The sequence below is a fragment of the Lemur catta genome, chromosome 11, assembly GCF_020740605.2.
Source record: "Lemur catta isolate mLemCat1 chromosome 11, mLemCat1.pri, whole genome shotgun sequence".
NCBI lineage: Eukaryota > Metazoa > Chordata > Mammalia > Primates > Lemuridae > Lemur > Lemur catta.
Genome location: NC_059138.1, coordinates 49,257,812 through 49,283,925, shown reverse-complemented (window position 1 = coordinate 49,283,925; position 26,114 = coordinate 49,257,812). Strand labels below are relative to the sequence as shown.

Genomic DNA, 26,114 nt, shown 5'->3' with positions numbered 1-26,114 from the left:
AGATGAAGAACTTAGCCCTGGTGAAACTTACATTTCAGTAGAGGTGAAGATCTTAGCCCTGGTAAAGCTTACATTTTAGTGAAGGTGAAGAAAGACAATAAGTAATAATCATAATAAATTACATAATATGTTAAAAGTTAAAAAAAAGTAATGTAGGGTAAAGAGGTCAGAAGTGCTTGGGGATGAAAAGAGGGAAGGTGATTTATAATTTAAAATATAGTGGATGGGCTAAATTCATTGAGTAGTTTGGAAACAGATGAAGGAGTTAACCATTCAGATACTGGAAGAAGTGTGTTCCTTACCCAGGGAACAGCCAGTGTAATGGTGCACTGTGGTGGAATGTGCCTGGTACAGCCAAGAAGAAAAAAAAAAAACTGATGAGGCTAGAGCACAGTAACTTCAGGGGAAAAAAAGATTACCTGTACATGATTATAACTGGGGAAGAAATGTTCAGAATCAATGCAAAATGTAAAGTGAATGCAAGTCAGCAAGCCAAATGTTAGTAAGTACAATTAGCAGATTAATTTACAGTTATTTGACATAATGTCTTATTACACTTGATCCTTTTTTCCTTAATAAGTGGTATGTTAATAATTGATAGTCTGCAGTTCTCCAGGACACTCAGAAGCTTTTTCATTTTAATTAATTATTTTCTATGTAACCTGTACAAAATTCACTAATATATCCCATCCTCACACCATCTAGCTGAAGTTTACATGATTATTTCTAACCACTTTACTGCTCAATTTCATATTTTTCTTTAACTGGTCTACTAGTCTATAAGTAATAAAAGTCATAGGTGACATTTTAAAGAATTAAATTGTAATTTTCACTTGAGGCACTTTTATGCCTCCTTTCTCTGTGAAGCCATCCCTGACTCATTCAAGCAGAAAGGATTATTTGCTCCTTTGTGCTACATCACATTCATACTTCTGTTATGACTTGATGATACTACAACACATCATTATTTGTGAACGAAAGCATGCCTTATTAATCTTTGTATTCTAAGCCTCCGGCACAGGTTGCTGAGTAAGAGAATGGATAGAATAAACAGAAAAGGCTATGTATGTGTATAAAAGATGGTGGGAGTTGGGGGCAGCAGGGACAGGGCACAGGGCAGGTGAGGAAAGCAAAAAAAGAAAAAAGTGGAAAGTATATGCAAAGTTTCAAATTTAAAGCTTCACAAAAAGAATAGGGAACTCAGGCTATGACTCATTTCCAGAGCAGAGGAAAAGCAGGAGTTACATTCCGCCAAGAAAAATTTAAAGGGGTGATGGCAAAGGAATACTCCTTGGGGCTTCCTTTTACTGTGCTCTATGACAAACTATCTAGCCTCCCAAAGTAAGTGGGGATCAAGGAGTTGGAATCTTATGTATTGTAATAAAAAAATGGGATCTCTCCCATTTTAAAATGTTTTAATGAGAAGCAACAGAATTTGAAGGAATTATAAATTTATTTTTTAACTTATAGTAAGTTCATTGTTGGTATACATTTCTAAGAGTTCTGAAAAATGCAGGAAGTCATATAACCACAACCATAAGACACGTAACAGTTCCACCAACCAAAAAAAACTCCTTCATGCTGATGTTACATAGTCAAACCCCATGCCCCTCCCCAACCTCCAACCTCTGGTAACCACTGATCTATTCTCTGACACTATACTTTAGCCTTTTCTATAAAGTCATATAAATGAAACGATACAGTAACCTTTAGAGTTTTGCTTCTTTCACCTAGCATAATATATGTGAAATTTATCCATGGTATATGTGGAAATGGTGTTTTTGCTTTTTATTACTGAGTTTATTCATTGTATGGATACAGACCAGTTTATCCATTCATCACATGAAGGATATTTGGAATGTTTCTAGTTTTTGACATGAATAAAACTGCGATAAATAAGTTTTTGTGTAAACTTAAGTATTCATTTCTCTTGAGTAAAATAGTAGGATGGCTGGGAAATAAGAGTATATTTAACTTTATAAAAAACTGACCAACTGTTTACTAAAGAGGCTATACCATTTTAGTGCAATGTATGAGACTTCCAATTGCTTCCCATCCCCAGCAGAACTTGATACAGGTGTGCAGCAGTACCTCATTGCGGTTTTAATTTGCATTTCCCTAATTACTAATGACGTTGACCATCATTTCATTTGTTTACTTGCCATTTGTGTATCTTTGGTAAAGTATCTGTTCAATTCTTCTGCACAGTTTAAAACTGAATTGTTTTCAAACTATTCCTCTTTGTATCAGTTCTTTGTATATTCCAGATACAATCTCTTTGTCAAATACATGATTTGCAAATATTTTCTCCTGGTCTATGGCTTGTCTTTTCATTTTCTTAACAGTCTATCAGGTTCTTAATTTTGAGGAGGTCCACTATACCTTATTTCTATTATGGACTGTACTTCTGTTGCTATGTCTAAAATCTGTTTGCCTACTTCAAAGTAACAAAAACGTTCTACATTTTTACTTAAGAATTTTATACTTTTACACTTTGAATTTAGGCCTATAACCCATTTTGAGTTAACTGTCATATACAATGTGAGGTATGGGATAAGGTTCATTTTATGCACACAGGTATCCAATTGTTCCAGCATCATTTTTTGAAAAAGTTTATCATTTCTCCATTGAATTGCCTTTGCATCTTTGTCAAAAACAAATCGAATCAAGCATATTTGTATGTATCTTTTTCTGAACTGTCTATTCCATTGTACTGATCTATATGTATAAGGTTTCACCAATAACACACTGATCAGTGTATCTCAACAGTGAGTCTTGAAAACACATAGTTCAAGCCTCCAACTTTGTTCTTCCTTTGTGAAATTGTTTTGCCTATTTTAGTTACTCTGCTTACATATACAACCATATAAATTTTAGAACCAGTTCGTCGACAGCTATAAAAAAGCCTTCTACAACTTTGAGGTTGCAGATCAATATGAAGAGAACTGACATCTTAACAATACTGAGTTTTCCAATCCATAGTGAAGAATTATCCATCCAAAATGTCAGTAGTACCAAAGTTGATAAATCTTGTAAAGTTCTGTAGATGCACTCTAAGGAAGTTTTCTTCTAATACCTAGTTTGTGGAGAGTTTTTAAAATAAATGAATTTTGAATTTTGTCAAATACTTTTTTATGCATCTATTGATATGATCCTGTGATTTTTATTCTTTAGTCTGTTAATAAAATGAAATATTTTGATTTTCAAATACTCAAATATCCTTGCATCCCAGAATTTGATCTGTTAATATTTTATTGAAGATTCTGGTGTATATATCCATGAGGGGTATTGTTATGTAGAGGCATACCTTGTTCTACTGCATTTTACTTCATTGTGCTTTGCATATTACATTTTCTACAAATTGAGGGTTTGTGGCAACCCTGTGCCCAGCAAGTCTATCAGTGCCATTTTCCAACAGCATGTACTCATTTCATGCTTTGTGCCACATTTTGGTAATTCTTACAATATTTCAAACTTCTTCATTATTATTGTATCTGTTATGGTGATCTGTGATCAGTGATCTTTGATGTTATTATTGTAATAGTTTTGGGACACAGTGACCCACACCCAGTGTGTTCTGACTACTCTACTAACTGGCCTTTCCCCTATCTCTCTCCCTCTCTTCAGACCTCCCTATTCCTTGAAACACAATATTGAAACTAGGGCAAGTAATAACCCTATAATGGCATCTAAGTGTTCAAATGAAAGGAAGAGTCACAAGTCTCACGTTAAGTCAAAAGCTAGAAATGATTAAGCTTAGTGAGGAAGGCATGTCAAAAACTGAAATAGGCTGAATTAGGCCAAGGCCTAATTCAGAGTAAGGCCCTAACTCTCTTCAATTCTGTGAAAGCTAAGAGAGGTGAGGAAACTGTAGAAGAAAGGTTGAAGCCAGCAGAGGTTTGTTCATGAGGCTGAAGGAAAGAAGCCATCTCCGTAACATAAAAGTGCAAGGTAAAGCAGCAAGTACTAGTGTAGGAGCTTCAACAAGTTATACAAGATCTAGCTAAGATCTTTGATGAAGGTGGCTACACTAAATAACAGATTTTCAACGTAGACAAAACAGCCTTATATTGGAAAAAGATGTCCTCTAGGATTTTCATAATTACAGAAAAGTCAATGCCTGGCTTCAAAGTTTCAAAGGACAGGCTGACTCCTGTTAGGTGCTAATGCAGCTGATGACTTTAAGTTGAAGCCAATGCTCATTTATCATTCCAAAAATCCTAGAGCCCTTGAGAATTATGCTAAATCTACTCTGCCTGAGCTCTATAAATGGAACAACAAAGCCTTGATGACAACACATCTATTTACAGCATGGTTTACTAAATATTTTCAGCCTTCTGTTGAGACTTGCCGCTCAGATAAAAGATTCCTTTCAAAATATTACTGTTCATTGACAATGCCTCTGGTCACCCAAAAGCTCTGATGAGATATACAAGGAGATTAATGTTTTCGTGCCTGCTAACGCAACATCCATTCTGCAGCCCATGGATCAAGGAGTAATTTCAACTTTCTAGTCTTATTATTTAAGAAATACACTTTGTAAGGCTATAGCTGCCATAGTAGTGATTCCTGATAAATCTGGGCAAAGTAAATTAAAACTTTCCGGAAAGGATTCTAGATGTCATTAAGAATATTAATGATTCATGAGGGGGAGGTCAAAATACCAACATTCACAAGAGTTTGGAAGAAGCTCATTCCAACCTGCATGGATATCTTTGAGGTGTTCAAGACTTCAGTGGAGGAAGTAACTGCAGATGTGGTGGAAAAAGGAAGAGAACTAGAATTTAAAAATAGAGCCTGAAAATGTGACTGAATTGTTCCAATCTCATGGTAAACCTTTAACAGATGAGGAGTTGCTTCTTATGGATGAGAAAGAAAGTGGTTTCTTGAGATGGAATCTACTCCTGGTGAAGATGCTGTGAATGTTGTTAAAATAACAACAAAAGACTTAGAATATTACATAAACTTAGTTCATAAAGTAGTGGCAGGGTTTGAGAAGACTGACTCCAATTCTGAAAGAAGTTCTACTGTGGGTAAAATGCTATCAAACAGTATTGAATGCTGCAGACAAATCTCTTATGAAAGGAAGAGTCAATCAATGTGGCAAACGTCATTGTTGTTCTATTCTAAGACATTGCCACAGCTACTCCCAACCTTAAGCAGCCACCACCTTGATAGTCAGCAGCCATCAACATAGAGGCAAGACCCTCTACCAGCAAAAAGATTACAACTCACTGAAGGCTCAGATGACGATTAGCATTTTTTAGCAATAAAGTATTTTTTAATTAAGGTATGTACATTGTTTTTTAGACATAACGCTATCACACACTTAATAGACTACAGTATAGTATAAACATAACTTTTATATATACTAGGAAACCAAAAAATTTGTGTGACTTGCTTTATTGAGATATACACTTTATTGTGGTAGTCTCGAACCAAAACCACAATACATCTACAATATGCCTATAGTTTCCTTTTCTTGTAATATTTTGTTTAATTTTGTATCAGGCTAATGCCAACCACATAAAATGAGTTGTGAACTGTTCTCTCCTATTTTTCTGGAAAAAAACTGAATAGGATTAGTATTCTGTCTTTAATGGTTTGTCATAGTCAACACCAAACGTCTAGGCCTAGAATCTTCTTTGTTGGAAGGTTTTTAAATACTAATTCAACGTCTTTAATAGGCATAGGACTACTCATGTTATCTATTTCTTCATTAAGTTTTGCTAGGATTTGTCTTTCAAGAAATTGGCCCATTCCATCCACAATGTCAAATTTATGGTTAGAGATGTTCACAGTATTCAATTATTATCCTTTGAGTGTAGGACCTATAGTGAGAACACCCTCTTTCATTCTTTTTATTGATAATTTGCAACCTCTATCATTCAGTAAGCTTTTCAACAATAACTTTCAAAGGCTAAGGTGGGAGGATGGCTTAAGACCAGGAATTCAAGAACAGCCTGGGCAACATGGTAAGACCTCATCTCTACAAAAACTAGAAAAATTAGCTGGGTGTGGTAGCACATACCTGTAGTCCCAGCTATTTGGGAGACTGAGGCAGGAGGACAGCTTCAGCCCAGGAGTTTGAGGTTGCAGTGAGCTATGATCATGCCGCTACACTCTACCCTGGGCAACAAGCGAGACTCTGTTTCAAAAAAAAAAAGAACTAACCAAACAGATGGGAATAGTGAGGAAACAGAGGAAGAATGCAGCTGAAACAGAAAATGAAACAGCAACTCAAATAATAGCTTCAATAAGTAAAAAACACAAGGAGTACACCTTATGCTCATGTAGAAAAGAACCTTGTATCTACAGTAACAAAAAAGAATTAAATCCATTAGAATAATAGTTTAAAATATCTATAATATCAATAGATCAAGCCAACAAAAATGTAAAGAACATTTGAAAAACATAATCCACAATTAAAGAATACATGGTTTTCTCAAGACGGAACATTTAGTAAAACTAGCTATAACCTGGGGAACATTAAGCAAGTCTTACAAATTTCAAAAAAATCTCCCATACAGATCAAATTCTCTGACCATAACTCAATTAATAGAGAAATAAAAATGAAAAGGTAAAATCGCCTACTTTCCAAAACATTAAATATAAACTTCCAAATAACACATAAGCCAAAGGAGAAATGATAATGAAAAGCAGAAATTATTTAGAAATGAATATTAATGAAAATATTACATATCCAAACTTGTAAATATAGCCATAGCAGTTCCTGGATAGAAGTTTGAAAATTAATCTGCTAAGAGTCCCACAAAAATATACTATAGCCAAAGAAGATATAATAAGGAAACAATACTGCCATCAGCATACATAAATGACCAACAAAGCTATAAGTCAGTTATACGAAAGACTAACAAAACTGACAATCTCTGGCAATACTGCTCAAGAAAAAAAAAGAAAAAGAACTAATAAAACCATTAAAATAAAAACAAAGAACTAAAACAAAAAAAGGAAAAAAAAGTAAAACAAAACACACAAAAAGAACTAATAACTAACGTTAAAGATGCAAAAGGATTCCAATCAGCTATTTGTGTGGAAAATCATACCAGGTATTCAATGATGAAGTTTTTGTTTCACTCTTTAACAGCAGCCTAAACTAAATATGCATATCCTTAGAGGAGAGAGATGGCTAGTAAATGATGATAAAAGGAGTAGTATTTTTAAGAAACAGAATCCTAGTTTTATCAATGCCATAAAGCTATAGATATGCACCTTAAGTTTTAGTCTTTACACCTCTTTAGGGAACCTTGACTTTTAAAAATCATTCAGCTGAATTTATCTATTTTAAGTGTGTCACATTAAAGAAAAAATTACAACTAACTATTTAAAACTTAAGAGAATATGGAATAGAAGAACCTGACAACCATAAGGAGAATATAGAATCAAAGAGTATGGAGCAATGGGAGGAAATATTTGCATGCTACACACTTAGTAAAGGGTTGATAAATAGAATGTATATAGAACTAAGGAAAATCAGCAAGAAAAAATCAAACAACCCCATTAAAAAGTGGGCAAAAGACATGAACAGAAACTTTTCAAAAAAAGAGAGACTAATGGCCAACAAACATATGAAAGAATGCTCAACATCTCTAATCATCAGGGAAATCCAAATCAAAACCACAATGAGATATCACTTAACTCCACTGAGAATGGCTTTTATCAAAAAGTCCCAAAACAATAAATGTTGGCATGGATGCGGAAAGAGGGTAACACTCCTACACTGCTGGTAGGACTACAAACTAGTACAACCTCTGTGGAAAGTAATATAGAGATACCTCAAAGAACTACAAGTAGAACTACCATTTGACCCAGCAAACCCACTACTGGGCATCTACCCAAAAAAAAGACATCTGCACTAGAATGTTTATAGCAGCACAATTCACAATTGCAAAGATGTAGAAACAACCCAAGTGCCCATCAATACATGAGTGAATTAATAAAATGTGGTCTACATATACCATGGAGTTCTACTCAGCCACAAAAACCAGTGGTGATCTAGCACCTCTTGTGTTATCCTAGACAGAGCTGGAGCCAATTCTAAGTTACGTATCACAAGAATGGAAAAACAAGCACCACATGTACTCACCGTCAAATTGGTATTAACTGATCAACACTTATGTGCACATATAGCAGTAACATTTATGGGCTGTCAGGTAGGTGGGAGGGGGAAGGGGGAGATGGATATATTCAAACCTAATGGGTACAGTGCATACCATCTGGGGGATGGACACACTTCAAGCTCTGACTTGGGTGGGGCAAAGGCAATATATGTAACCTAAACATTAGTACTCCCATAATATGCTGAAATAAAAAAAATGCTAAAAACAAAGAGAATAATACAGAAGAAATCAACAACTTGAACAGACTTATAAGCATTAAAGAAAGTGAATTAGTAGTTAAAGCACGCATGCACACACACACATAGACACACATCACTTGACCCAGAGAGTTTTTATTGGCAACTTTTACCCAATAGACAAAGATTCCAAGCTTATGCAAAATTCTTCCAATGAATAAAAAAAGATAAAACACTTTCTATTTATTTTACGAAGCTAGTATGACCTTGATAACAAAAACAAAAATAAGTACAACACAGAAAAATTGCAAATTTTACTTATAAACATAGGACCAAAACTTACAAAATGTCAGCAAACGAAATTCCAAATCTGGCAAAATATATTAAAACAAGATGTGAGGCTCAAGTTGAATTTATTCCAAGAATATTTGCATGATTTCACATTAGAAAAACTACTGATGTAATCCTCCACATTAAAAAATTAAAGGTGATTTCTGGATCCGAAACAAAACGAAGTAGATGCACTTTTCTCCTGCTAAATACAACTAAAAACTCTGAATATTATATACAAAACATATGAAGATTCTGAAGGTGGAGATAAAAGAAAAGACTAGCTAAATCAGAACCCAAAGAATGACACAGCAGTTTTCTTTTTGCCTCATGTACCACGCCCCTCCCCAGACTGTGTGTTGGACAAATCAGCAACCTGTATCTGCAGTATAGCTACAGAACAATAGGCTTGCCTTCTCTTGAGTTTTCTAAATTATGTTTGATGGTGGAAACAAAAACTAAAACACTGATGTGGTCCTAAATATATGTTTACAATCATATGTACACAATCATTTTATATCCTATATGTATATAATCATCATATTATAAATAGGGAAAGTAAAGGGACATAAAGAAAGGTAAGGTTTTTAAACTTCACACTAGGAAATGAAGATACCAGTAGACTGTGGATATTACATTATATATACATATCTAGAGCAACCACTAAAAAATCTATACAAAGAGATACACTCAAAAACAATATAGATAAATAAAAACGGAATTCTAAAAAGTGTTCAAATAACCCACAGAAGGACAGAAAAAAGAAAACAGAGAAACTAAGAACATATGGAACACACGGAACACCATAAAATAGAAATCCTATTGTATTTACCCATATTTTTGCTTACTGTATTCTTTCTTCCTTCTGGATATTCTAAAGGTCTTTCTTTTACCATTTCCTTTCTACTTAATGAAGGTTCTTCAGCCATTATCTTAGGGTAAGTCTGCTGCCAACAAATACCCTTAGCTTTTTTTCATGTTAAGAAGGTCTTAATTTTCCCTTCATTATTGAAGAGTAATTCCACTGGATATATTATAGTATTCTATGTTGACAATTCTTATCCTTCAGCACTTGAAATAAGCTGTACCATTTCTTCCTGGCCTCTATAGTTTCTAATAAGAAATGTGCTGTTATCAAATGATATTTTCCTTATAGGCAAGGTATCACTTTTCTCTAGCTACTTGCCATATTTTTTCTTTGTCTTTATTTCTCTGAAGTTTACTTATGATGTCTCTTGGCATGGATTTCTTCGGATTTGTCCTGTTTTTGCGGTCCACTCAGTTTCTTGAATCTGTGTGTTCATATCCCTTGCTAAATTTGAGAAATTTTCAGCTACTATTTTTTGAGTACTTTCTCAGTCCCATCCTCTTTCTCCTCTCCTTCAAGAATTCTGATGACAGGAGTCATCTTTTGTTATTGTTCCAGAGGTCCCTGAAGCTCTGTTCATTGTTTTGAAGTCTAATTTCTCTCTATTGTTCAGATTATAAAATATCTATTGTTCTGTCTTCCAGTTCACTGATTCATTCCCTTATAACATCCATTTTCCTGATGGGCCCATCCAATGAACAAAATTTATTTCAATTTTGTATTTTTTCAGGACCAAATTTCCATTTAGTTCTTTATATCTTTTATTTGATGTGGCTTTCCATTTTTTTTCACTTGTTTCTAGTATTTTGTAATTGATCAAAGCATTTTTATCATGGATGCTTTATAATCTTTGTCAGTAATTCTAACATCTCTGTCATCTCAGTGTTGACTTCTATTGATTGTCTTTTTTTGGGTACAATTGTAGATCTTCCTGATACTTGGTATGACAAGAGATTTTTGATTGAAACCTGGACATGCTCATATTCTGCTATGAGACTCTAGATCTTACTTATAGCTTCTGTTTTACCTGGCTTTCTGTGAATTGCTTCAGCAGGGGAAGTAGGGTGGAGAAGCACCACTTCATTACTGCCAAGTGGAGGGAGAAGTCCAAAGTGTCCCAGTTGACTTCCACTGACACCCAAGGGGGGCAGTCCAGGCTTCCCACATGGTCTCCACTAGCACTGCACTGGGGGTGGCCTCCTCACTTGGTGACAATGAAAGATGTAACCCTCTAATAGGGCTCTTCTGACCCTACCCCAACATGGCAGGGAAGCAGCACCTCATTACTGCTGGGTGGAGATGGCAGCCCAGGTCCCCCAATATGGTATCTATGAACATGGCAGGAAGGTGAGGGATTAGAAGAGAGAGAGAGAGAGAGAGAGAGAGAGAATTCATGACAAGCCAGGAGAGAAGTCCCAACTCTCTGTGTGGCTTTCTCTGATACCACCCTAAGGATGGTATTGAGACACTTTGTTACAGCCTCATGAGGGCCAGGATTCTAGGTTTCCTATTTAGCCTTTTTTGGAGTATGTGGTACCACAGTTTTTCTGTGGTGTCTGGCTATCACAGAGCAGAGACTGTCTAAAAGTTTTCTGTCTTGGTAAGTGGTTCTTTTTCTGGTCCTTTGGCTAGAGAGAACAGGTTCTTGCTGGGAGTTTTGTTTTCTTCTGCCCATTGACATTTGCAGGTTTCTGGCTTATCCAGACACAATCTGGAATATATGAGGAAAAAAAAATCCAGGGAATCCACTAATGTGTCATTTCTAGGGTCTCAAGGTCCTTAGCCAGTCTTTCTTCTACTCTGTACCTTTCAGTTTCTTCTTGTGTTTGTTTTACACATAATGCCCAAAGTTCTTGGTTGTGCTTAGTGAGAGAAATAGGGAAAAGTTATGTCACCTTCATCTTTCCAGAAGTCCTCCTAAATTGCATTCCCCTCAACCCCCGCATTTGATAGAATGACAGAAGCTATGAGGGCAGGGATTTTGGTTTTATTCACTACTGTATGCCCAGCACTGACAACAGGACCTGGCATTAGTAGGCACTCAATAAATATAGTTCAATAAATAAATAATAAACACGTTTATAGTTGATCTGTTATGTTACAGTTTTGAATGAGTAAACTGAAATTTAAGTACTTCAGTGACGGATAAATAAGAAGTCAAGGAATATAGTGATAAATAATAATACAATTGATAAGTTAAAAGCAAAGCAACTGGTTTTCCTCTCTATATGATATTAAAGAATTAGGGTTTTTGAAACTACCAACTTAATTTTGACTAAAACTAACTCTGATTTGGGAAATGTGCATCCTTCTCTAACTTCTATTCTATTTTCCTTCTCTGTCTGTCCTCTCTCCCTTTCTCTTTCCTTTTCTTACTCTTTCTTTTTCTTCTTTTCCTCAATGTCCAAAACCAACCTCAGTATGTTCCCTTTCCCCAAACATGTTCTTCCTTTTCAGTTTCCCTGGGTAATGGACATATCCAAGCTGGAATCTCTGCATCACTCTGGTCCTCACTTTCTACTGCCTACAACCAACCAATTCTTAAGATTTCTTAATATTACCAATGTAAACTGTATTTTCTAGCTTCACTAGCTAGTCTCTTTTCCTTTTTTTCTGAAATAAGCTTGGAATTTTATTTTTTCTTTCTTTTTTAAAATTCTTTTAAAAAAATTTTAAATTGACAAATAATTCTATACGTTTATCATGTACATATTTCAAAATATGTATACATTGTGGAATGGCTAAAGTGAGCTAATGAACCTATGCATTACCTCATTGTTTTAGTCCATTTTATGTTGCTATAACAGAACTGAGATTGGGTAATTTATAAAGAACAGAAATTTATTTTGTGACAGGGCATGCTAGCTCACGCCTGTAATCCGAGCACACTGGGAGGCGCAGGTGGGAGGATCACTTGAGACCAGGAGTTTGAGACCAGCCTAAGCAAGAGCGAGACCCTGTCTCCACATAAAATACAAAAATTAGCCGGGTGTGGTGGCGCGTACCTGTAGTCCCAGCTACTCAGGAGGCTGAGACAGGAGAATAGCTTGAGCCCAGGAGTTCGAGGTTGCAGTGAGCTATGATAATGCCACTGCACTCTAGCCCGGGTGATGGAGCAAGACTCTATCTCAAACAAAATAGAACAAACAAGCAAAAAACAAACAAACAAATTTATTTCTCACAGTTATGGAGCCTGGAAAATCCAAGATCAAGGCATTGGTAGGTTCAGTGTCTGGTGAGGGTCCAGTCTCTGCTTCCAAGGTAGTGATTTGAATGCTGGATCCTCCAGAAGGGAGGAATGCCGTTTGCATGCAGCAGAAGGTGGAAATGCAAAAAAGGACAAACTCCCTCTGTTAAGCCCTTTTACAAGGGCATTAATCCATTGGTGGGGATGGAGCCTTTCAGGACCTAAAAACCTCCCAAAAGACCCCACCTCCCAACAATGCTGCACTTGAAGATTAAGTTTCCAACACATGAATTTGCATGGACACATTCAGACCATAGCACTCATATACTTATTTTTTTGTGGTGAGAATGCTTAAAATATAATCTCTTAAAAATTTTCAAATATACATATTGTTATTAACTATAGTCGCCGTGTTATACAATAGATCTCCTGAACTTATTCCTCCTATCTAACCAAAATTTTGTATCCTTTAACATCTCCCCAGCTACCTCCTTTCAGTGTGTGGTAACCACCATTCCACTCTCTACTTCCATGAGTTTAACTTTTTTAGATTCCACATATAAGTGAGATCAGGTTTATTTATCTTTATGTCTAGCTTATTTTCGTTTAACCTAATGTCCTCTGGGTTTATCCAGGTTGTTGCAAATGACAGGACTTCCTTCTTTGTTAAGGCTGAATATTATTCCATTGTGTATTTACACCACATTTTCTTTATTCACTTATCAGTAGATGGACACTCAGGTTAATTCCATACCTTGGCTAGTGTGAATAATGCTGCAATGCACATGGGAGTGTCGATCACTCTCTGAGATACTGATTTCACTTCCTTTGGATATATACGTACTAGTGAGGTTGCTGGATTATATGGCAGTTCTATTTTTAATTTTTTGAGGAACCTCTATACAGTTTTCCATAATGGCTATACTAAATTTACATTTCCACTACCAGTGTGCAAGGATTCCCTTTTCTCCCTGTCCTCTCTAACACTTGCTATCTTTTGTCTTTTTGATAGTACCCATCCTAATAGGTGTGACGTGACATCTCATGGTTTTAATTTGCATTTCTCTGCTTATTAGTGATGTTGAGCACATTTTCATATGCCTGTTGGCCATTCACATGTCTTCTTTTGAGAAATGTCTATTCAGATCCTTTGCCCATTTTTTAATCAGATCATTTTTTTTCTTAACATTGATTTGAGTTCCTTATATATTTTTTATATTAACCCCTTATCAGATACATGGTTTGCAAATAGTTTTCCCATTCCTTTAACTCTGTTCATTGTTTCCTTGTTTATACAGTAGCTTTTTAGTTTGAGGTAATTCCACTTATTTGTTTTTCTGTTGTTGCTTGTGCTTTTGGTGTCACATCCAAAAACCACATCCCAGACCAATGTTGTAGAGCTCTTCTCCTATGTTTTCTTCTAGTAGATTTAGTTTCAGGTCTTACATTTAAGTTCTTAATCCATTTTGAGTTGATTTTTGTATATGGTGTAAGATAAGGGTCTAATTTCATTCTTCTACATGTGGATATCCAGTTGTCCCAACACTATTTATTAAAGAAGCCATTCTTTCCCTATTATGTATTCTTGGCAGCTTTGTTGGAAATTGATGGACCATAAATTCACAGATTTATTTCTGGGCTCTCTATTTGGTTCCATTGGTTTATAAGTCCATTTTTATGCTAGTAATATGCTGTTTTGATTACTATACCTTTGTAGTATATTTTGAAGTCAAGCAGTTTGATGCCAACAGCTTTGTTCTTTTTGCTCAAAATTGCTTTGGCTATTTGGGATCTTTTGTGGTTTCATATAAATTTTAGTATTATCTTTTTATTCCTATGAAAAATGTCATTAGAATTTTGATAGAGATTATGTTGAATGTGTAGATCACTTTGGGTAGGGGGTAGCATGGACTTTTTTTTTTTTTTGAGAAAGGGTCTTACTCTGTTGCCCAGGCTGGAGTACAGTGGTGAGAGCATAGCTTACTATAACCTAAAACTCCTGGGCTCAAGCGATCCTCTTGCTTCACCCTCCCAGTATGGACATTTTAAACAATATTAATTTTTCCAATCCATGAACATGAGATATCTTTCCATTTATTTGCATTTTAATAGCTACCTCATCCATTTCTGAAGTAGATAATGAAAGAAATAATACTGCATTTATCTCTATCAAACCTCAGCTCAGGCAAACTAATTAAGAAAACTAAAACTAAAAATTCAACTAAAAGCCTTGGGATATTACTTGGCCTCAATTTCAATGTGAGCCAAAATTGTAATGGGGCAGTCAAAAAGTGAGTATAATCTTAAATTCTACTAATACAGAGTTTAGCCTATCTGAAACACTTTACTCAGCCCTGAGAACCAGATTTTCAGAACAATATTAACACATCAGGGAAGAACCAAGACTGTGGTGGTTCCAGAAGATTAAAGAAACTAAAGATGTCTTATCTGAGAGAGATAAAAAGTGGGAACTGAGAGAAAGGGCTATATAATAGTAATATTCTAATATTTCATTAGGTTCACATTTAAAAAAAATAGCAGGAAAAAAAGATCAAAGCATAATAAGATAGGTTGGTTTCATGTACTTAAGAATTTTCTAACAACCTGAACTATCCCAAAATGTGACAGACTGCTCTACTTAGTTCCCAGAGATCAGAAGTATTAAAGCAAAGACTGTCTGTCCACCACTTAGAAAAATTGTTGAGTGGATTGCTTCAGAAGGAGAGAGACTAGGAAAAAGTAATGTTTCTCAATCTGTGATCCTTCACACTACCTGAAATGGTGCTGTGGAGTTTCAGAGCAGAGTGCAATTGTTGCTGAGCAGGCAAAATGCCTCACTTCCACACCCCTGGCTTCAACAAAATGTTCCACTTACATATCCAGCTCTGCAGTGGCTTTTATTAGGGGTGGTGTGGGGAGAGAAATATTATGCTTTAAGATAAATAAATAAAAGTTCAAAAATTACTACACTGAAGAACCTGCTAAGGTTTCTTTCAATTCTAATATACTGTGATTAATTCCTACTTCTCAGCTATATTCCAGAGAAGTAAGATCATCATCTTACTGAGGCATTACTGCAAATAAGATTACTGTATATCATTTAAAAAGCCTCTGTTTCCTCAACAGGACTTTTAGAGTGAATTAAATAGATAACTGTTGCAGTTCTTCACTTTACCTGTTGTCAGCACAGCCTATATCGTGTCTGAAGGATATTTAATCTTTCTCTGGAAAAATTTAATGTTTAAATCAAATGCCCTTTTACTTCAAAAATAGGCAGTAGCTGTAGAAAAGTAAATCTCATAAACAAACTCATTATTTATTTTTAATTTATACTTCTATAAAGGAAAATATTGGAAAAATTAGTTGTCATATAACTAAATCTTAAGTGAACAGAGTATATTATCACAATAAATCCCAAAGTAAAAGCAATTTGTTATATAGAAAAATATCAAAAAATGGGAAATAATATACAAGAGTTCCAGATACTTGAGTCTTTAAAAATCTCATCTCAAAAGTTATAGATGATTTCATAATTCATGTCTATATATACCAATCACAGTGACCACAATAGTCAATTTACAGAAACTTTTTTTTAAAAACATGTTTTGAACTGATCTTACCCAGTTTAAAAAGTTAACACAATTCTTACTGTATCAGCTTTCGTACTCTCTTAGTCACACAGGTGGAATTATTATCCATAAGTCAACTAGGTATTCTATTTTCATTATAGTATTTTTCAGAAATAACATTAATAGATTTGATTGTTTAGAAGCAATTCTGAAGGTTTATAATCTATATTTTGCTGAGGCACAACTCAGAAGATGGTAGACTAGTGTGCAGAAGGGGTCTACTTACACAGTAGTGAGTCTGCCCAATCACTCATGAAAATCTCAACATGGCCTGTTTTCTATTAATAGTTTTTGATGTATTCCATGAGAGAATCATATGCTAAATGGTATGCCAAATCATAGGATTAGATCTTAAGATAAAATGCTTGTGAACATTAAAGTATCTCAAGGTCTATTGTATTCCATGTATTTTTAGTGAGGTATTATTTATAAATTTATGTATAAAATTTAAAAATATGATCACTGCACAGTATAGTAACCCTGACAATATCACAAAATATGAAATACTTTCCATATTCTTTGCTTTTATAAAAAATTTATCTTCTTATAAAAGGTTACATATTAATAGCAAAAAATTTAGGAAACACAAAAAAGCAACAATAAGGAAAAAATAATCCTTTTAAAAGGCAAAATAACCAAATTTTAACCAAAAAAGTATCAGTAATTTTATGGACCCCATGTTAAACTGCAAAGGGCTGAATGAATTCAGATTTTTTTCTCCCATGTAATTAAGTTCAATGCTTTGCTTTGGGCCCACAAGACTGCTCAACGGATTTAAACACTTACAGCAAAACCTGGATGCTTTCAGCATCAAAAAGTACAGAATAGAATTAACCCTCAGATTATACTTAAAATTCTCTTTGGTAAGTTATATTATCAAATCAGATTACTATTACTGATTTAAAACTATATCATTAAGATTGTAAAGATGTTAAAATGTTAAATAAAAACATATGACCAATGGTCTTTTAGGAAACCTAGATAATGAAATTAATGTGATAAAGTTCTTATTTGTTACTAAGATTTATACTAAAAATAATCCTTGATTTTTATCAACTATATTTTACAGATATATTTAATATAAAATTTTTTTAAATTCAGAGAGAATGTATCTTCCATATTACCCCTTAAATTTTAAGAGATTTCTATTTCTAATGTAAAAAAACTTACTTAAGAAAACCAAAGTTAAGCATCTCTTTTATGTACTTCTTTTTTAACTTCTTTTTTACTTACTGCTAAAAAATTTTCAAAGATTCCTAAGTTTAAGAAAGTAGATGATCAGCAAACAAATTTAACACCTGGAATGCTTCTTTGTAAACTGATTAAAATACTATCTAGTAACTTTGGGGATGGGCTACCTTTTAATTTAAGCTTTTATTTTAATTACTTATGAAAAGTGACTTTGCTCCTTGTATGTGGCAATTAATACACTTGACATTTTTAATGCATCCCAGAAATAGGTATAAACCTGAGAATAGAGATTCTTTTCTAAGGACACAGACCAAAAGACTAGGCATTCTGAAATCAGTTTTATGTTTCCCAAGATGTAGCATGGCTGCTATCTAAGTCACATCTGACTGTATGATTTCTAAAATTTCAAGCTTATTATAAAGAGAGCTGTTGGGGGAATAAGTAATACATTTGTGCTTTTACCTTTTAGCCGGTGGCTTAGAATCTGTTCCAAAATAGCTGCAAAATTGTTAAATCCAGGAGAAGAATCATCAATTGTCTCAAAGCAAGACCGATCAATCAGGGTCTTCACAGAAAACCTATGAAGAAAAGATTATTGTTGCTTTTAGGCAGAGTTGATTCATTCACCTAAGGATGAAAAAATGGGAGAAAGGTAATTTTGGGAAGAATTGCAGAAATGTTTTATAAGACTATATCTTCTGAAAACTCCATTTATTCAAATTTACTTTGTAAATAGAAAATTTTATAGAAATATCAGGCTTTTCACTTACATATTTACTATTTCCTATGGTCTGAATGTTTGTGTCCACCCAAAATTCATATGTTGATACCTAATCCCCAATGCAATAGTATAAAGGGGTGGGGCCTTTGGGGGGTGATCATGAGAGAAGAACTCTCATGAATGGGATTAGTGCTCTTATGAAAGAGGCCCCAGGGAGCTTGTTTACCCCCTCTACCCTGTCAGGACACACAGAAGGCACCCTCTATGAGGAATGAGGCCTCGCCAGACACCAAATCTGAGAGTGCTTTGATCTTGGACTTTCTAACTTCCAGAACCGTGAACAATAAATTTCTCTTTTTTATTATCAAGTGTAAAATATTTTGTTAAAGCAGCCTGAAAGGACTAAAATAGTATCTATAGACCAAACTGAAGCTTAGGAATAGCTCACTGTCCTCACAGCCATTAAAATCAGAATCAAAATATGACCTAACTAAATGATTAACTCCAAAATACTCAAGAAGCATAGTACTACTACTTATAAGAAATTTGAGCTTCGGACTAAAATGCTTTTAAGAGTTTTTGAGCACAAAATAGAATAAAATAGTATGTGAGCATTCACAAAATATAGATCCAAAGTTTTTATGACATATAAACAGGAAAACTTACAAATCTGGACAGTGTGCTGTATTTTTCCTTCTTATCAGAATGTCCTTTGTCTCTATTTTTAACTACCAAAAATCAATGTGTTTTCCAGATCTCAGCTCTCAAATGCCATCTCTTTAATGAAGAATTATCCACCTGCACATTCCTAAGCAAAAATTAGCATTTTTTACCTTAAAAGATAATTACAATTAATCTTATTGTGTTTTCTATCTCTATCTTACTGGAATATAAATTCCTTCAGGGCAGAAACATGCCTTCTGTACGTGTGTGTCCTCCTCAGCACCTAGGAAAATACCTTGAACATTGTACTCAGTAAGTGCTTGCTGATTTATTTGTAAGCTCTATTTTGAAAGAATGGCAAATAAATGTTTAAATGCCACAAGATGCCAAGACCAAAACAAATAGTCTGTGATTTTTAACATGTATAAATTCATATAACCACCGTGGAAATCAGGATTCAGAACAGTTCTGCCAACTCAAACAACTCCCTCACGCTATCTCGTTATAGTCAAGTCCTATGAAGGATGACGTATGAGTGCCTGAGACAGTGGGGAATGAAGAGAAGGGGATAACTATAACAGCTGTTAAATAATTAGAAAAGAAAACTATGAAGGAGATAAAAGAGTACAAACTATTTCCTAGGTTTTAGGCTTGATGACTATGCTATTTAATCAGAAAAGAAAAAAGAAGAGATAAGTTTAAAGGGAAACATACAGAGATGTGTTTATATAGGTTATACCTATTATTTATCATATTAGAAATTAAACTAAGAAATTTTAAAATACAGGCAGTCCACACTTAGTAAAGTGGTGCAGGACCATAAAAATGACCGTGCAAGCTGAAATCATGCAAAATGATCTTTATACTGAATGAAAAAAATTTACAACTGTCCTGTGACCTTTACAAATCTTTGTGAAAACATTAAAAATTCTCTTACGGCCAGCTATAATTTAGAGGGAAATGAAAAAATAGTAAAATAGATTTATTTAGTACACCATAATCTAAACCATTAGGAACATTGGGAATTAAAGTGTTTTACTTCTTTGTAAAAAACTTATCAAGAGGAATCTGAATAGTGCTTTCCTTATTCATCTCATTGTATTAAGATAAGGAGCGAGCATCTTTTCTATGCTTTGGGAAATTGTCAAATTCTTTTCTAAGTTTGAATCAGCTCCCCACACTTCAGCCTTTACACTTTCAATGCTGTGAAACACCTACGAGAAGCACTTTAATGTGAAGTGTGTTGTCTTCCTCTGGGATATCTTCATCCTTTCTGTCACAACCACTTTCCTTATTTCTATCACTAAGTTCACTTCCCTGAGTTCCTCTGGCTGCATACAATAGATTCTCCTAAGGAGCAGAAATGGCAACATTCCCATGATCAACTACTTCTTCTACAACTCCATTTATGTTCGATTCAAATTTCACTTCAAGCATTGTCACTCTCTGTTTCTCTTCTGTACTTTCATCTTGGAAAGTCAGCCAATTCACTCTTTTGATTATCCATTTTCATAATACATCACATGAGTTTATTACCAGGAAATAAGGAGGCAACAGAATTACAGGCTTTGCTTTCTGTACATTAAATGAATAACAGCTGCATAGTGATCAATCCTAGACAGACTTTGAAAGAAGTGATATGATTGGTCACTGATCACAATGTGCATGTTTTATTTATGTAGTGATTTGTGAACCAAAGAGCTAGCATCAGAATATGTATTTCACGCAATTACTCATAGCTAATAAATGGTGGTAATTCAAACCGGACCCGTATTGTAGGACTGATGTCATTTAACAAAACTGTGAAATTCTGGAACCACACAAAGTAAGGACTGCTTGTATTTATTAATTAATTATAAACAAAATAAATCTATCACATGTTGAATGATATATTTTATGAAAACAATATTTTATGAAACAAAAACTTAGAATAGAATTGTTTACATGTTTGTAAATATCTTTAATGTTGTATTTATAGAAGATAATTAGATTCTCATATCTGCTTCTGCATTCAGTCTATTCTAATATTACACCATTATGTAGCTTCTGGAAAACTCCACCATACACTCGTTTGAGAATGGGAATAAAAAAGGCAAATAATGTTTTGGAACTGTTAAGAAAATAATTTTTACCCTTCTCACAAAGGGTACAGGTTCAGGAGCACACTTTGAGAATCACTGCCCTACGGCATCCTTGGTAGGTAATGAAATAACTCTCCCATGCAACTAGAATGGTATTAATTACATACGATTATATATTTTTGGAAGAATTAAGAAATTAGTCACTCAAATAATTGTTAATCTTCTTTGGTTCAGATGACTAACTCTGAGAAAGGCTGAAATAGATTAATGTTCAACTACATAGTATTCTACAACAGCAACTGGAGCTCAATGGAGGAAGTTACTATGTAATAACAGGAAAAAAAGAACATCTAGGAAGGGACATTGATAAAGTTGCTATCTTGTACCTAAAGGATAGTCAAGTTAAATAAATATTAGATGTAACACATAGGTAACTGAACAGAAACAAAAAGAGGATAAAGTGAAACCAGATTTAAAAGGGATTTGAAAACTTTTGTCACATATGTCCATTTCATTGACAATACATGAAAAAAAATGCTGCTAATCTTCAGCAAACTTAATAAGAATAAATGAGTACAATGTTCTTATTCAGTAGTAGAATGAAATGGGAAGTGTTCCTAAAATGAATAAACAAAAACCACATGATCTCCACTTCCATCTTCGACCCGAACAGAAAGAAATTTCTGAATGTTTTCTCTGATCTTTATTCAGTAGAATGGAATAAGAAAGCTAACTCTGCAACCACATTCCTCAAGATAGAAATAACCTACTGCTTTAAAAAGTTATGTCATCTAAGATAGTAATGCTCATCCATTAAATAAACTGAAAAGTATATTTAAAAACAAAAATAACAAAGTGCTATTTCATAAAAAAATAAAAAAAGCCAGGTTAGAATTCAGTTTCCACCTTTAACAGTCTGATAAGGTTTTAGTCACTATTATTCTACAGGAATAATACATAATTACCTAACAAATTATCTACATTAAATAATGTAACCGGAAGAAAAAGCCACGGCTATTAACATATATATTTTTGTAGCATCAAGAGACATATATAGTTCTATCAGTAGTCAACAAAATACACAGATCTTTTCCTCATGTTATCATTAGATTATATTCATACAAAAGATACTATCTGCAGGATAAAAACCTAAGATGGTGAATCTCAGAACACTAAATTACTTTTAATGCAATACGACTAAAAACCAAAACAAAAGCAAAATCCAAGTATCCCAAAGCGTATCATTAGACACAATTTCTATTATTTCAAAGCATGAGGATATTTAAGGGTGAGAAAGTATTTTAAATAATTTCTATTATATCAAGATCAATAATAAAGAAAAATAATGTTCTCCAGCTTTGCTTCATCATTCATATCCTGCTCTCTGCCAGGCAACACAAACCAAAATTTCAGAAGGCAAATCAGTTCCTGAGAGTCCATCTTTTACTTCCAGCTAACTAACTCTTCCCATTCAACACTTCTCTAAAATCATGATGCTAGCTCCATTATGCTAGAGTAAGGAGAATCTTTCCTCCACAACACAGAAACTAGCTGAGATGTGCTATAAAAACCAAACCTGTAAAATGAATTTCAATACATCTAAAAAATATCACACAGATGCTGAGCTATTTCCTGATAATGATGACATTAATATTAGTCATCCATTTCCTGAAAAGGAGTGATTTTTAAATAATGAAATGACAATTTGATGAATGTCTAAAAATACCCACTCAAGTCTAAGTAACAGCTTTTACATAAGAATAAAAGAATCAAAAATTTACATAAAAGAGACATAATAAAGTTTTTGAAATGTCTGTTTAAAAAGATTCTCTTTCCCACCTTCACTGTCCAAAGGAAAATTTGTTAGCTTGAAAATAAGAATGACCGTGACTAAAACCTTCAAATCTAGGAAAGCATGAACTGCTTTTCTCCCTTTGACACCATATCAAGAGAAATGAGACAGTTACCAAAAGTAGGTTTAAAAGGTATTCATTATACACGTATTAAATTCATTCCTTCCACTGTTCACAGATTTGTACCATTATCATAATTAAGAATAATTAAAAATCAAAAAATATGAGAAAAAATAAAAAATAAATTTAGAAGAATTTTCCTATAGTTTTTATTGAAAATAAACTATTTAAACAGTAGGAAATCACCTTCACTATTTAAGGTCCTGCATTAGTAATATATGTGTGTCTACACAGTATACATATACAAAGGGAGACAGAGTAAGAAAAAATATATATCCTCATCCTGTTACAATAAGCATACATTATCTTGGCCATTTATCAAATATGCTTCAGAAAAAAATAGATATTCTAACAAAATAGATTATAGATTGCCTTATCTGTACTATGTTATATCCCTTTACATAGAATTGTATCTGAAGATAACTAAAGTACATAAAAGCATCTAGAATAATCACATTTCAAAACTAAAGAGGGTTCAGAATATCATTAATGAGTGATATTTTTAATAGAACATGAGTACTCAAAATATGAGACAGAGTTCTTTCCACTATTTCATACCAAATTTACAGGATTCTTTATAATATGTCATTGCTGCTAATAGCCTTTAACCAAAGGGATAACTATCCTCTGCCATTAAAATAATAGTCAACATCAGTAATCAATAAGGAGATGGCTGGCAACAGATATGACACAATCCACACCAAACATAATGTAAAGCAGTGACTATAGGTGGTAATAAGCACACTACCCAAAGATAATCAGTTCACTGTAAGGTTATATCCTTTCTTACATCATACACCAGAAACTCAAAAAATCTTTTTAGAATCAGCAATTTGCCTTCTTTTTTCAAGTATTTTGCAAGTGAATAATTACCAACAAAATGTGTATTTTCCTCTTTATATTTTTCTATAATTTTAATCTATTTAAAAGATTTTATAATGAGATAAAATGCTTTCCCCATATCCTTTTAGCAAGGATCTACAGACTACTGTCCACAGGCCAAAACCAACCAGTTTCCCAATTTTGTAAATAAACTTTTATTCTGGAGGGAAAATAAGTCCCAACTGTCTTCCCTGAAATTTGTATCCTGAAACACAAAAGTCTCTCTCTTATATTGTTTTTTTTTTAATTTTACCCAATGTAAAAATTAACTTAAAAGTAAAGACAGAGAGAGAGAAGTAAATTGTAAAATATTTTCCCCACTGGTCAAAATTTCTTTTAAAAGAGAATTGTTTATCTGGACACCTTAAGAATGAGATGCCATATTATTAACATCTTATATTGCTATATAAGCAGACTGATGACAGCAGATCGCCCAACATGAAAAATAACATTAGTAGGACAACCTTAAAAAAAACTTCAAGAAAAAGGCAAAAATTTTTAAAAATTCATCTAAAAATTAGAAAACTATCAAACCAAGAAAACTTCCCATCTTAAAATAAATTAACTAGTTTGAGATCTCATACAAAAGAACTCCCAATTAAAATCACTTTAATAAAGAATAGTTTAACTATACACTTGGATCACATATCCCTTGGGAATCCAATTATTCTTTATCCAATAGCAAATGAAAATATTCAAGTAGACTATTTTAACATAAGTAAACTAGTAAAACTAGATATATTCAAATTAAAGAACAGGGGCTTTGAGATCAGAAAGCCCTTGGATTCACAGCTGGTTCTACTATTATCCAGTCCCTGTCAAGACACTTAATCTCCTTGAATTTCAGTTTCCTCAATGGCCAATTACCTAATTATTATAAAGAAAGGAAATAGCATACACAAAACATTTAACACAGTGTTAGCTTATACAAAAACTATCAGATGTTAGCACATATCCTCTTTCTTTTCAGAGCACCATCATTATACTTAATGACATCTAAGCATTGAAAAAAGACACAGGAATTCTAAGTTTCTGCATGTAAACTGATATTTTTTTTTAAAAAAGCATAATCTATAGCAATTATAGTTTATCAACACTAGAAATGCTAAGAAACTGAAGGTTCCCAGTTTATGGTTCTCTGGCTCTAATGCAAACCTTTCCCACACATAAACTAGATTCAGCTGACCTGTCTGATAAATACTCAAGGCAGCATAGTATAAAAGGAAAAACAAAAGTTTTAAAACCATAGATATTTGGGGTTGAATTCTGCCAATATAGCCTTAACTATAACATAAATATGATTTAAATAAAAATTATTAATATAATTAGAATTTCCCTTATTAGTTACAAAGGCTCAATCTAATATTTTTCCTACAAAAAGCAGATCTCTGTGTATGTTATAAATTAAATAAATATATTTTCTTCTGATGTTAGACATAGATGTTTTGTAGCTTTTTAATTTATTGAAATGTTAAATTATTTTTAATATTAATTTTGAGACTACATCTGGAATGTAACAGATTTGGTTTTATAATTACAAATACTAAGATTTAAAAATCTCAAAATCAAATGTTAAATTTGAATCTTGGGGGAATACTGTTTTCCTGTATTCTTTTTAGGACAATCACTATCCCTGGAGAAAATGGACAATAAACCATTCTACTTAGCTAAAAACAAAATTTGTGCATTATATAAATTTTCTATCTTTTACAAAATATTCTCAAAACAGTATGCATTTTGGAAGTTTTAAAACTATTTTTATGAAATATTTTTAAGTGAAAAATTAAAGTAGATTACTTTGGGAAAATAAGTATCGAAAAATATTAATTTCATTTAACCTTCACCCTTCTATTTTTTTATTTAAACACTGGAAGAGATGAATTTTTCTTTTTCCATTTCTACATCAAATTAGAATAGCTCCATTTAAAGGAAAGCAAATTCTACTGCTGAAGCTACTCATGCACTAGGGTGAATTTTTAAAAATTAGTGAAGATGGTTCTTTAATTCAACTTTCAATCTTAGTTTGGAAATATCCAGTTATTATTCTTCACTAGAGAGAATTACCTCATTTGATAAGCATGCCTACTATGTACTAGATGCTGAATAAATTATGATTCCTGCACTTGAGAAATTTACATTCTAGTAGAAGACAAAAGATAATTAGATTACAGCATAATGAGTTCCATATTTATTTAAATAACCTATTCCACAAAAGACCTGAGATTGATTAGGAGGGGATATAAAATACAATCATTTGACTAGCATAAATTAG

General features: G+C 33.5%; 1 protein-coding gene across 1 annotated transcript in view; it reads right to left on the bottom strand.

Annotated features, from left to right (window-relative positions):
- RUNDC3B (RUN domain containing 3B) overlaps positions 1-26,114 on the bottom strand; it is a 115,237-nt gene that overhangs the window by 76,697 nt on the left and 12,426 nt on the right. Inside the window, exon 2 of the mRNA XM_045564783.1 lies at positions 17,985-18,100. Within this exon, the coding sequence (XP_045420739.1) occupies positions 17,985-18,100 (116 nt within the window). The remainder of the gene's footprint in view (positions 1-17,984; positions 18,101-26,114) is intronic.